Source organism: Nuphar pumila, chromosome 14 (genome assembly GCF_984573655.1).
Source record: "Nuphar pumila chromosome 14, dmNupPumi1.hap1.1, whole genome shotgun sequence".
NCBI classification, from domain to species: domain Eukaryota; kingdom Viridiplantae; phylum Streptophyta; class Magnoliopsida; order Nymphaeales; family Nymphaeaceae; genus Nuphar; species Nuphar pumila.
This window is the reverse complement of record NC_143262.1, coordinates 79,855,234-79,868,327: the sequence shown is the minus strand read 5'-3', so window position 1 is coordinate 79,868,327 and position 13,094 is coordinate 79,855,234. Positions and strand designations below refer to the sequence as shown.

General features: G+C 37.5%; 1 protein-coding gene and 1 long non-coding RNA gene across 2 annotated transcripts; one reads left to right on the top strand and one right to left on the bottom strand.

Annotated features, from left to right (window-relative positions):
• Positions 1-3,355: 3,355 nt before the first annotated feature.
• On the top strand, positions 3,356-6,334 carry LOC149817069 (uncharacterized). Its single transcript, XR_016427703.1, has 2 exons — positions 3,356-3,394; positions 6,143-6,334. It is a non-coding gene; the product is annotated as an uncharacterized LOC149817069 (long non-coding RNA).
• A 1,950-nt stretch (positions 6,335-8,284) lies between these two features.
• Positions 8,285-11,687, bottom strand: LOC149817068 (auxin transporter-like protein 3). The gene is made up of 8 exons (XM_089987292.1): positions 11,400-11,687; positions 11,067-11,252; positions 10,714-10,826; positions 10,409-10,592; positions 10,159-10,256; positions 9,832-10,039; positions 8,729-8,986; positions 8,285-8,603 (listed from the first exon to the last, which is right to left on the bottom strand). Exons 1-8 carry the CDS (start codon positions 11,550-11,552, stop codon positions 8,409-8,411), a joined length of 1,395 nt encoding a protein of 464 aa, XP_089843418.1. The 5' UTR covers positions 11,553-11,687; the 3' UTR covers positions 8,285-8,408.
• Positions 11,688-13,094: the final 1,407 nt, after the last annotated feature.

The window sequence follows — 13,094 nt, the reverse complement described above, 5'->3', positions numbered from 1 at the left end:
AGTTTACCTAGCAGAGAGGTGGGCCCATTAAGTGACCTGGTTTTCAGTGAGGGTTTTTCTTTATATATATATATATATATATATATATATATATATATATATATATATATATATATATATATATATATATGGGTTCAATAAAAAATGACGCTCTTGTACTTATTCTCCCCGATTTTGCACAATTTCTGCTGTGTTGGGTGCAGTGGTCTGCAATGTTTTAGCTTATACAATAATTTCAGAAAAAAATCTGGGGTCCAGGATCCCCTGGACATTGTCATTGCATTAAAATAATTGCACAAACTTTCATTATAGAGAAACAGGAAGGCAAAAAGATTCTTTGGGCTTTTATATGAAGCATTAAGTATTCTCTCCTTGAACATCCATTGAGTAATCAACATCATGTCCCTTGGAATGACTCATACACTTGTGGCATTGCAATGGGCAGATTGAATTAGCATCAAGACATCCTTCATCAATGTATGTTGGACAAGTCCCAACCTTTCCTACCGCAGTAAAAATACAAAAAAGCTAAGAACAAAAACGAAAAAACACAACTATAATCATAAATATCGGCCATATTTTGAAAATATCACGAGGGTGATGTTATACTGCCCATATTATCTTTTTATCACAATTATAACATGAATAAAACATTTTTGCAAAGTTTTTATATTATTCATAATTTATTTATGTAAAAACATAAAGTGATTCATAAAACTCTCAATAATCCAATTACTTTCTTCTTCCTCTTTCACTGCCATGGGCTCTATAGAATGAACTTGTGAAAGTGCTGGATCAAACCCTGTTGGTGCACGGTAGCTTTCAAATGTGAGCTACGTAAGGCAGGTGATAGTGGGGCTGTACTCAGGGGTTTCCTCGCTTCGGTGAGAGTTCCTCGTCATTAAAAAAAACTAATTTTCTTTATATATCTGTGCCCTTTATGCCATTTTTCATCATAATGCCAACAAAGATTAAGCACAGTGGGATCTTCAAGTTCTTATTTTTATCTGGTAATGTTTTGTTGGTGGTCCTTTTATCCATTGATTTCTCTTTATGCACTTCACTGGTCTCAATTTTGTTTGTTGGAGTTATTCTGGAAGTCATTGGTCTGCTGCACTATTATTTGCCATCACCATTATTTGATTGTGAGGATCCTACTATTAAAGATAGTCATTGCACTGGCTCTTAAAAATGTTAACTTGTTGAGCCTTGAATGAGTCAACAGCCTGTGAAGTTCATTGATTTGTTGGTCTATGGATGAAAGTTTTGCTTCTAGGTGATGGTTATTTGGAGCGATAGCAATCGCTCTAACACTACAAGAAAATTGTTAATTAGCGACGGAAATTAGCGACAGATTTTTTCCGTCGCTACTTAGCGACAGATTAGCTAGAGATAGAATCTGTCGCTAATTCGCGACGGATTAGCGAGGAAACGACTATTATCGCTAATCTGTCGCTACTTAGCGACGGATTAGCGACTGCATGTTTTTGTCGCTACTTTTTATTACAAGAACACCATTTTAGCGACGGATTTAGAGAGGAAACTCTGTCGTCGCTAATCCGTCGCTAATTAGCGACGGCGTAGCGACAGAATATATTCCGTCGCTTTTTTGGTATTTTGGTTTAGCGACGGCTTCGCGACGGAATGTTTCCGTCGCTAAGCCGTCGCTAAATGTCACGTAAATCCCTAATCCCATCCCTCTTTCTCTTTTACCTGTTTCGCTGTATTGCTCCCTCCCACCGCCCGTCGACTCTCGCCACCGTCTGGTCGCCGCCGCTCGCCAGCCGCCGCTCCCCGTCAACCTCCCGCCACCGTCCGGCGACGCGCAGGTAATCTTCTTCTTCTTCTTCTTCTTCTTCTTCTTCTTCTTCTAAACGCAGGGGGTACGCCCCTTCCCTGCCGGAAACGCAGGGGGTTTAACCCCCTGCCGTGCTTTCCGGCAGGGGGGGTCGACCCCCTGCCGGTGCATTTTTGCGGAGCCATATGTCAAAAACAAACATGGCATTGTGAAAATGCCTAAAGGGTTGTGTCATTTTACATGCTGGACCCTTCTTTTTCGTGAAAAATGGGAGTGGTCCGATTCAGTTTTTGTGGCAGACAAAATCCACAGAAAGGGTGACGCGGCACCCTATTCCGTGACAAGCAAACACCCCTTAAGGTGAGGTTGTTGACAGGAAAACTTTCTCCACCTTTGAGATGAAAAAACATTTTCATATCTTAATCAGGAAATTTGAAAAACCATAACCGGATCCTATAAGTTTTTTTTCCCGCTAAAAAAAAAACTGCAATGTTTTCCTACCATTTTCCTGCTTCAAAATGTATCCTTACATCTAAATCACAAAATCACATGAAGAATACTTTCTATTTACAATAGTTGGTAAATGTTTTCCATTGCACATGCTAGCCACTGTATTGCTAAATAGCAAGCATTGTTTCATGTGTCCTACTTTTTGCCAATGTTGGACAGAACAAGTGCAGATTCTTCATCTTTCTCAAGTACTACTGAATATGCTGCCTATGTAAATCAGTTTGAAAAAAAAAATCTTTAGTAGGAATACTGTGTTGCTTATGTGTTTGTTTGAAGAAAAAAAAATTTTTATGAGATACCTACGTTGCCTATGTGATCTGTTTTGAAAAGAATTTTTGTTATGGATACCTATGCTGCCCATGTGATCTCTTTTTAAAAAAAAAAAAGTTATTATGTGATCCCTATGTTGTCCATGTGATTAGCTTGAAAAAAAATTTGTAATATGTGTATATAAGATGTCCATATGGTTTTAAGTGTAGTTTGCATATATGTTGTCCATATGGATTTTAAGTTGAAATTTTTTTTGTAATGTATATATACAAGTTGTCCATGTTGTTCAATTTGTTAGTTTGTTAATGTCTACTGGTAGTTAGTTTTACTTCAATTTGTTTTCTTGAAATCTGGTTAGTTAGAGTATTTCAATCTATTAGTCTTTTATAATTATATTTTTCTTAGATAGATTGGTATTTAATGTTCTCACAATCAGTTAGTTAGATTAGGGCTATTTGAATTCTTTATGATAGTGGTGGTTAAACGGAGTTCACATCTTTTCTAGTAAACTAATTGATTGATTTACTATTCCTTTGCTAAGTAGTTCAGATTAGAAATTGTATATGACTTTATGTTAGTCGACTGGTTCAACATGTTATAGCTGGTTTGTTAAATTATCATCTTCTAGTTAGATTTGGCTTAACATATATACTATTTTTCTTTTCTCTTCTTTCAATTAGTTAGAGTTGTTTTAATTTGTTTTAATTTTTTTAGTTAGTGTTTCATCTTGTTTCATGATTAGTTAGTTTGTTACTTAATTTGTTTTGTTTTTGTGCAGATTTTTCAACGGAACCAACTCGTGCTCGGCCACCTGTGGTAAGTAAATGACAAAAACAATGCAAATCGGGTAAATACCCGTGGTGAGTAAGTGATGCAAACGTATCACATGTTATTTAATTTATTGAATGCAGCACTTTATTGTTCACACACTCACTTAGTTGTTGATATCTAGGACTGCTTTGTTGGAGTTCGGAGATCATGCTGAGCATGTTTTTAATGTAGAAATATGGAAGTGTTCTTATTTTTGGAGTACGGAGTCCATGCTAAGCATGGTAGTAGTTAGTGAGATATTGAAGTGTGTTTGCTGCAGGTACATGTTTGCCATTTATTTGATATGAATGATTATGATGTATTGCAATGTTTGATGTAATTGTATCCATGCTTGCATGTAGATATATTATATAACTAATTAGATGCTTGATTAGTTCAAATGCACATTCTGAGAATTTCTAATATATTTTTTTACAAATGATGTTGCGCCTGTACACGACCCACCTACACCAGTTGATTGCACAAGTCAACAGCCAACACAGGAAACAGGGTCTTCTCAGGCTGGCACAAGAAGACTCATTCGAATAGTGTATATCGATAATCGACCGTAAGTGTTTTGTTTTCAATTATTGCATATCTTTTAAATATTTTATATTGATATTTACTGTGTAACAATTCATGTGCAGCACGAGGTTTGAGCCACAAGAAGTAGTATGGGAGATTAGGAATTCACTTCTTCAACATCTACCAGGACCAGTTGCTCAATGGAAAGAGTACCCAAATGAGGTGTTAGACAGATTGTGGTCCTCATTCATGGTATACAGTTGTTCCTCATAGTTAATGTGTTTCATATTTAATTTATTTAAGCAATGTCTACTAACTTTCTGAAAATATTTGTAGGCTTCGAATCGCTTTGCAACTACGGTGGAAGAAAATGATGCAAGGAAGGTGTGACAGAAGGTGGCTGCCAATCGATTTGCAGACATGCTGCACACTATGAAGACTGCAGCAAAAAAAGCATTTGGCGTAGTAGATGATCCATTACTGTGGAAGGGCCATGGTCCTATTACTATCAGGAGAGATTACTGGGATGAAATGTGCGATATGTGGGCAGGAGATGCATTTAAAAATCGCTCTGCGAAGGCTTCACAAAATCGATCGAAGATGCCCGAAGCCCATCTACACACAGGTGGATCTAAGACATTTGGGAGCCACCTAAAGAAAATGGTAACTCATCAATATATAATATTAATTTTATAAGTATTGTTGCAATTTTTTGTACTAAATCTTTTGTCATTTAACTTCGCAGGAAGCAGAAAAAGGAGACAGTGTACCATATAAGGATGTGTTTGTAGAAACACATAAACGGAAGACCACGGGAGTCTTTGTATCAGAGAAGGCGAGAACGACAACGGTATGTATTAATTCTATTAATAATCATTGCAATATATATGCAAGTTATCATAATGTTATCATTAATTATTAATGAATACTTTAAACATTATTTTGTAGGAGGCATATGAGCAACAGATGGTAGAGCGATATGGCGAAGACGCTACTCAGCATCCATCATTTGATCCTACAGCATGGGTGACTGCAGCAGGTGAACCCAAAAAAGGTCGCGTGTTCGGGTTTGGGAGTAATATGAACACTTCACCAGTTATTGGTTCTTCCAGTTACGGCTCACCGACTTCTTGCGCCGACATAAGCTCCAAGCAGCCGACTATTCTTTCCGGTGATGATGTACGCGAGATCATTAATGAATCACTGAATAACTACTTCCAATACACCGTCGCCCCCTTTCTCCGAAATGAGATTAAGGCCGCTGTTCAGGATAGGGGATCTTCGATTCCAGGTCCCTCTCAGGTATAATCACATATATAGTTTTTTTTACTATCTTAAAGCACATCTGAGCATGGTAGAATCACATATAGAGTTTTTATAGATGCCTTAGAACACATATGAAAATGCTATAATCACATATTCAATTTTTTTACTGCCTTAGCACACATATGAGCATGATAGAATCACATATAAAGTTGCTTTGCCTGCCTTAGAGCACATATGAGCATGCTATATTCACATATTCAATTTTTTGACTGCCTTAGCACACATATGAGCATGATAGAATCACATATATATATATTTAACTTTTTGTCTGCCTTAGAGCACATATGAGCATGATAGAATCACATATAAAGTTTTTTTTATTGCATTAGAACACATATGAGCATGCTATAATCACATATTCAGTTTTTTGACTGCCTAAGAACACATATGAGCATATTATAATCACATATTCTGTTTTTTGACTGCCTTAGCACACATATGAGCATGCTATAATAACATATAGAGTTTTTTAACTGCCTTAGAACACATATGAACATGTTATATATCATTTATGATAGAATCACATATAAAATTTTTGGTTTTGCCTGCCTTAGAGCACATATGAGCATGCTATATTCACATATTCAATTTTTTTACTGCCTTAGCACACATACGAGCATGATCGAATCACATATATAGTTTTTTGCCTGCCTTAAAGCACATCTGAGCATGGTAGAATCACATATAGAGTTTTTTTAGATGCCTTAGAACACATATGAACATGCTATAATCACATATTCAATTTTTTGACTGCCTTAGCACACATATGAGCATGATAGAATCACATATAGAGTTTTTTTATTGCCTTAGATCACACATGAGCACATGATAGAATCACATATAGTGTGTAATTTATTTCATTATATTTTGTTTATCAATACTGACTGTTCTTTTCTTGTGTAGGCTGCTAGCGATAATCAGGGTAGTGGAGCTGAAGGGACAGATAAAGACAATGAACAAGAAGACGCACAAAATCTTGGCGATGATTAGAGGACTGTGTTGAAGAAGTTCTATTTTTTTTATTTTTCCTAATTGTAATTGTTGAATTGTAAATAATTAAACTTCTTAATTTTAAGGTGGAACGATTAATTATTATAGATACTTGTTATATGAATTTTTTTGTGTGGTTTGTTTTTTATTTACAGGAAATATAAATTGTACAGGAAATAGAAATTGTACAGTTCTCGGTAATTAATTTTTAAATAATTTTTTTTTTTTATTTTTTTTCGTGTTTGCGATGGATTAGCGACGGATGATTCCGTCGCTATTCATATTAATCTAGCGACGGCTTAGCGACGGAACCATCCGTCGCTATTCATATTAATCTAGCGACGGAATTAAATCGGTCGCCAAGCCGTGGTCGCCGTTTAGTACCGGCGGATTGGCGACGGAATATAACGCTAGTTATTCCGTCGCAATTAGCGACGGACCTGGCGACGGAATTATTCCGTCGCCAGTTAGCGTCGAAATATTCGCGACGTAAGCATACTGTCGCCGCGTTGTCGCTAATCCGTCGCTAACATGGTTAGCGACGGATTCGCGACGGAATGTGGTCGTCGCTAATCTACTGCTTTGTTGTAGTGTAATACTTTAGTTTTTGAAGGGTTCAATAAAGTCGATTATTCTCTTAATATCGTTCTACAGAAGTGCTCATCATTCGTGGTTATATATATAATATACACACGACCAGCCCCTCCTATATAAATTTTCTGGTTCCGGCTGTCTATATTATTGTTCAACGGGAGCATTTTAGTCGCGGTTAACCTGAGTGAGGTCTCCATTTGACAGTTTTCAGTGAAACTAAAACTGGGTCTTAACATTTTTTTTCTGAAAGCAAGGGGCCTTTTTTAGGATATCAAGCAATAGATAATGCCCATAAATGGAGTTGTCCTTTAGGTTCTGTTTGGAATCTAGGAACTGGGATAACAGTTAATGCAATTGGCAAAATGTTGGTCAAACTACCACCAGGTGGGTGTTTGGAAACTGGAAGCTGGGATAGGAGTTAATGAATTTGGGATAGGAATGACATTGTATTTACCAGGGGTATCAACGAGTCGGTTTGGTACGGACCCAGGTGGAACTATATTTGGACCAGATTTTCGGGTATGGTATCTGGTTCAGACCGGAGTCTAATCGGATCTACTATAAGAGAAACCATACTCGGACCCGATAAGAACTACATGAACCAAACTCGGATCATACCCGATAAAATAATATTTTTTTATCATTTTACATTGAAAAATTACAAGTCTTAATCGGATCTCGGGTCGAGCCCAGGTCTGGTATCAAATTTCACAAACTATACCTGGGTCAATGTATTAATCGAACCTTCAGGTCCGGACCCGGGTCTTAATTGTATCTTTTTATTTGTCACCATACCTGGACCCTATAGGGTTTGATTCAGCCAGGTAAACCCTACCCGTTGACACCCCTAGTATTTACTCTAAAGCATGGAATTAACAGCTACCACCTCTAAGAGGCCTGCCACTTCCTATCCCAGCTACTAGTTTCCAAGGCCTTATGAATCTGGGTATATATGGTATTGCACACAAAACGCTAGGACGAAACTTCGGTCAAAGAATCACTTGAGATCCTTTCAAGTCACGAGTCTCTCTCTCTCTCTCTCTCTCTCTCTCTATATATATATATATATATATATATATATATATAGAGAGAGAGAGAGAGAGAGAAGAATGAGTGTGAATGCAACACTAGAGGCTTGGGGCTGTGTGCAAAATATGCTCTTCTAAACAATGTCCGTCCATGAAACGTTTGTCCTTTGTCTAACTACAGTCCATCTCTCTCTCTCTCTCCTTGTATGTGTGCCTTTTGCTCATGTCCAAACGCATACATGCAAGCTTGGTCGCTTGGACAAGTACTCCCTTACATCCCATGCATGAATGATAGGGCCCATTGAGTTGGTCCACATCCAAAATGATTTCGTATGGTCTATTCATTATGAAAAAGATAAACACTTTTGTCATTCAAAAGAAGAATGACTGAAATGAAGCACCGATGGTCATGTTACACCCAAAAGACTTCAAGTGGAAAGAGAAAAAAGGCTCCCATAAATAAGTATATCATAAGATATGAAAGTGAAAAGAGAGAGAGGCAAGTAAATCCCTTTACAACATTTGGATTCTCAAAAGGGTAAGAGAAGAAAAGAAGCTCAAGCTTTGTGAGGGGGGCACTGGTAGCACTTTGCAAACAGCCCAAATGTGTAGACCTGACGAATAAAGTTGATGGTACTCGCCCAGCCTCCTAAACCAAACCCCACAATGAAAACCCAGACTACCACCAACACATTGATGCAGTACAACCCAACCCAGCCTCCAACTATGGATGGTGGCCTCTCTACTGCATTCTGCATAATTGTAAGTTAAAACCCAATTAAAATTGCATCAGTAACATGATCATAAGACTACAATTCAGTCAAAATGAATAGGATCAACTAAGAAAGAGTAAGAAAATCAGAGAAAAGCGTTGTACCTCTCTTGCAGCAGCAGGTGCAAAAGTTATCATGTGGGCTAAGGCAGGGATGATGTAGACAGTGAAGCTAACAAGGAAAGCTCCAACAGTGGAGTTTATGGGTCCAAAGAAAGGAAAGATGATGGCAAGGAACCAAATTGGGATAACCACTGGAAGCCTGGCCAAGGCTCGCTTGAGATTGCTTTTGGTTTCATGGATTCCAATTAGCTTCTCCCACACAAAGTAAAGGGGTGTGCATGCAAATCCGAAGGTTATGAACTGTATCATGCAAATCAGCAACTTAGTCCCAAAGTGAGCACAATATGGAGACTTATACTTTGTTAATTAGTTTCCTTTTTCAAGTACTAAATATCAATATGTTTTTTTACCCTTTTTTTTTGTATAGGTAGGGAAAAACGGGCTCGCTCGCTGAGTTCATTAGTGTAAAACCTGGGTCCCCAAAGCCCACTTGGGAGTACGCACAAGTTTGATCTCGTGGCAAAGGATGCACCACCTGTTTATTTCGAACTTGTGATGCCCCTTCAACTTGGTGATGTTTATGAGTCATACCTACCAAACGAGCAATCATCTTGGGCTTATTGCTAATCAACAGGTGTTATCTATTGATAGTTTCTCCTAATTATCACTAAAAACAACAAAAAATGAAAACCTTAATTCAGTTACGTCTTCATCTTATCTTGAATTACATGTTCCTTTATTTCTTTTTTTCATTGTTCTTATGGGTTTTTTTTATGTACATGCCAGGAATAGTCACAAACATCGCTACTATTTTGCAAATATGGCAAATTTTTTCTTTAAAAAACTACTAAATAAAACATTATTTTTTAAAATATCATTTATTTTAAAAATATAACATTTTTTATTGCGGTATTAACCCAGTAAAAACATTATTTTCCGTGCTGTTATATTATTCATATTTTCAAAGATGGGTGTACTCATTGGTGGACAAGGGGTCCTAGGGTTTTTAAATCAATGAGCTCACAAGTGAGTGAAATGGTTTTCTCTGATTATTTAAAATCTTTATTTTCATTTTTTTATATTTTTGTGTTATACTACCAATATTTTCTTGAGAAAAACTTGACAGTTAATAATGGCGATGTTACCTGATGGATCAACATAAGAATGACAGCCAGGTCTCTAAAACCAGTTCTTGGTAGCAGAGCGAAAGCATTTGAGTGGTTGAGCAGCAAGTCTCCAAATGCCCAATAAACAGAGATGGCAGAGGGCAGAGTGAGGGTTAGAACATAGACTGTAGCCATCAAATATATGAGCTTGAACTTTTGAGGCTTCCACATTGCATGCATGATCTCTCTACCAAGTTGGCATAAAGATAATCAATTCACAGATTAATTATGACGAAATCAAAACCAAGGGTATTTTTTTAATTGACTTGCAACGTAAACAAACATGGAAGGTAAAATATGCCTCACACTGTGACAGCATGCCCTCCAAAAGTGTATAGGATGTTGGTAGCTCCAGTGAAATACAAAACTGCCTTAGTTGGGGCTGAATGTTGTACTCCCTCAACCTACCAAAAAGTTGCACATAATAAAATGCTGATATTAATAAAATAGTAATAAAAACTAAAGATGCTTTTGGCAAACTTCATCATCTCTGATTGTTTTCTTTTTTTAATTTTTTGAAGAATGTGTCAATTTAACTTTCAAAATTGTGTGCTACCTGTCCATGAAGCAGTGCAGCAACCGTCATGTACCAGGCAGTGAAGGTAGTCATCATGAGACCAAGAAATGACCAAATTCTGTAGTTGTGGAATGATGGGATAAAAACTGTGGTGGCACAACAAGCACCAAATATGTATGTCCATGTTCTCTTGTCCAAGTTATCATTGATGTAGTAGATATTACTGTTTCCCAGCCACAAGAAAAAGAAATTACATTGTAAGACATAATAGAAAAGCAGAGAAAAGAAAAGAAAAAAGATACCAATTAAGTTCATTTTTTCATAAATTGGAGCAGCTTACATACCTAGCACATGCAATAAGCTGAATCACAGAACCAAATAGAAGGAAGGTGCAATTAAAGAAGAGGCCTGCGTTCCTCCAATGCTTTCCCAACAACCCATCAAGGACTTCAAACCACTACAGCCCAAAAGTAGAGAATTCTCATTTATTGCTTGGCCCAAAAAAAAGAAGGAAACAAAACCCCATTTAATTTTACTTATAGCTTTGAAACATGCATCTAAATGTGTTTGTGGATGTGTGGGTATATATATATATATATATATATATATATATATATATATATATATATATATATATATATATAGAGAGAGAGAGAGAGAGAGAGAGAGAGAGAGAGAGAGAGAGAGAGAGACTTACCTGAATTACATGATTCCTGAAATCCACCTTTTCTCTTTCTTTTCTGGTTCTGTACTCAACGTAAAGTACACTAATAAGGTAAGCCGTATAGCTACCCATCAGCCCATAAAATAATTGGAAAAGGATGCCTGATAACATCCCAAGTTGGGAGAATGAGTAAGGCAATGTCAGAAGCACTTGGGCAACCTGAATTCATAACCAACATCACAAAAAAACATACATGATCAAAAAACATACATGATCAAAAAACACAAACTAAAAAAAATGTTCAAAAAGAAATTATACATTCTTTAATTTCACAGGCCTTAAGCAAAGAGGTGAAACGGGGGGTACCTGGTTGGAGGCACAGCTGAACCAGGCATCGTAGACAGAGCCGCCATGCCAGAAGAGCTTGGATAGCCTGCTCTTTGCTGTGCTTCTTTTCCCTTCTGTCTCCATCTCTATGTAGTTTCCTGCAATCACGGTCTCAACCTTCTCGGACGCCATTTTTCTTCCTAGTTGGTGAGATTGAAGAAGGAAGATTGATGAGAGGAGGTGGGAGAGAATTGAGGTGTTTTTATATGGAATTTGGAAAGATGATGATGAGAGAGAGAGGTGGTGGGGATGATGAGTGTGAGGGGAGGTGGCGAGCCACTCTAGAGAGAGAGAGAGAGAGAGAGAGAGAGAGAGAGTGCTTTTGTGTGATGGGGTGTAGGGCTCGAGAGCAAAGTAATGCACGAGCGGGATGACCCACCTCCCTCCTCTTTTCCTTTGCTTTTCTTTGAGTGTGTTGTGTTGTGTTTGAAGTAGTAGATATGGATGCCGACTCTGTGTGTGTGTGTGTGAGAGAGAGAGAGGCGATTTGGATAAAAATCCAAAGGGTTAAAAGTGTGGAGAATGATGATTTCTATGTGTCATATTGCTTGACATGATACCTTCACACGTGCGCCTTCTGCTTTCTTGAACTCGTGTGGTCCCTTCTCCCTCTTCCTATTGGTTGTCGGCACGTGAATCGTAAGAGAGAGAGAGAGAGAACTGTAAATGGGCTGGACTGGAATCAGGTGGGTCCAGATATAGAACCAATGTGGTGGTGGTCCACGTCTAGGTCCAGGACTCTTCCACGCAGGATCTAGGCCCAAATGTGGAGCCTAGCCTGTGGAGTTCCATACCTAGGTCTCTCTTTCCATACAACTTGCAGGTCGGACCACACCGGGTTTGTAGTGTCAGTGTCATTGAATAGGAGTTGGATACTGGATACAGATCCAACCTTATGATCTGAATGTCTTGACAAACCCTAGCACAGGGCTCATGTACAGTCTATACTAAACCAACTTGAGCAAGATACCGGACCCATTGACAACCCATAAGAGCCAGCGAGAGAGGGAGAGAGAGAGAGAGAGATAGATTGTGCCTGTTTTTTTCGTGCCTCTGCGTGTTTTCGTTTGTATATGTTTGGGCCATAATAGTTTTGGTCTGTGTGTGTCCCTGTTTATGGAACAAAGATACGGGTACAACCCGACACGTGACACAACTTTGTGATGAGAATTCTATTTTTTTTTTTGAAAAATAGGACATGAGGGCAAGGTTTTTTTTTAATAATAAAATTGTTTTTTGATATTTCAATATATGAAAATACATTTTTATAGAAGTATATATATTAGAATTTAACAAAAAATATTAAAAAGCTCAAAATAAAGTTGCTACATGTCACTCCGTGTGTAGGGAAGAAAGCATGTGATACACATAATTGAAACGAAAAATGACTGTATTGTAAGATAAATTTGACATGTTTTCCGAAATGCCCTATACTTTACCAAATTCATCAAATGAACAATTTTGCAGGTTCTCAATTTTCGATTTTTGCAGGTCACAATGCTAAAAGTTGATGGACTTATGAAAGTCCAACAAAATCATTGATATTGCGATATTCTAAAAATTATTGCAAAATTATAAAAAACTTGTGAAACTCATGAAGAGCAAGTCATATTCTGAAAATCCTTTAAGTATTGCAAAAATCCTTTACCTTACAAAATTCTCAAAGAGTATCGC

Bases quoted from the DNA above. Each gene is read 5' to 3' on its own strand.
- LOC149817068 (XM_089987292.1), bottom strand. From the start codon at position 11,552: ATGGCGTCCGAGAAGGTTGAGACCGTGATTGCAGGAAACTACATAGAG. The intron at 11,253-11,399 runs GTACCCCCCGTT...TTATGAATTCAG, and splicing joins TCAGCTGTGCCTCCAACCAG to GTTGCCCAAGTGCTTCTGAC. The intron at 10,257-10,408 runs GTAGCACACAAT...ACTTTTTGGTAG, and splicing joins CTGCACTGCTTCATGGACAG to GTTGAGGGAGTACAACATTC.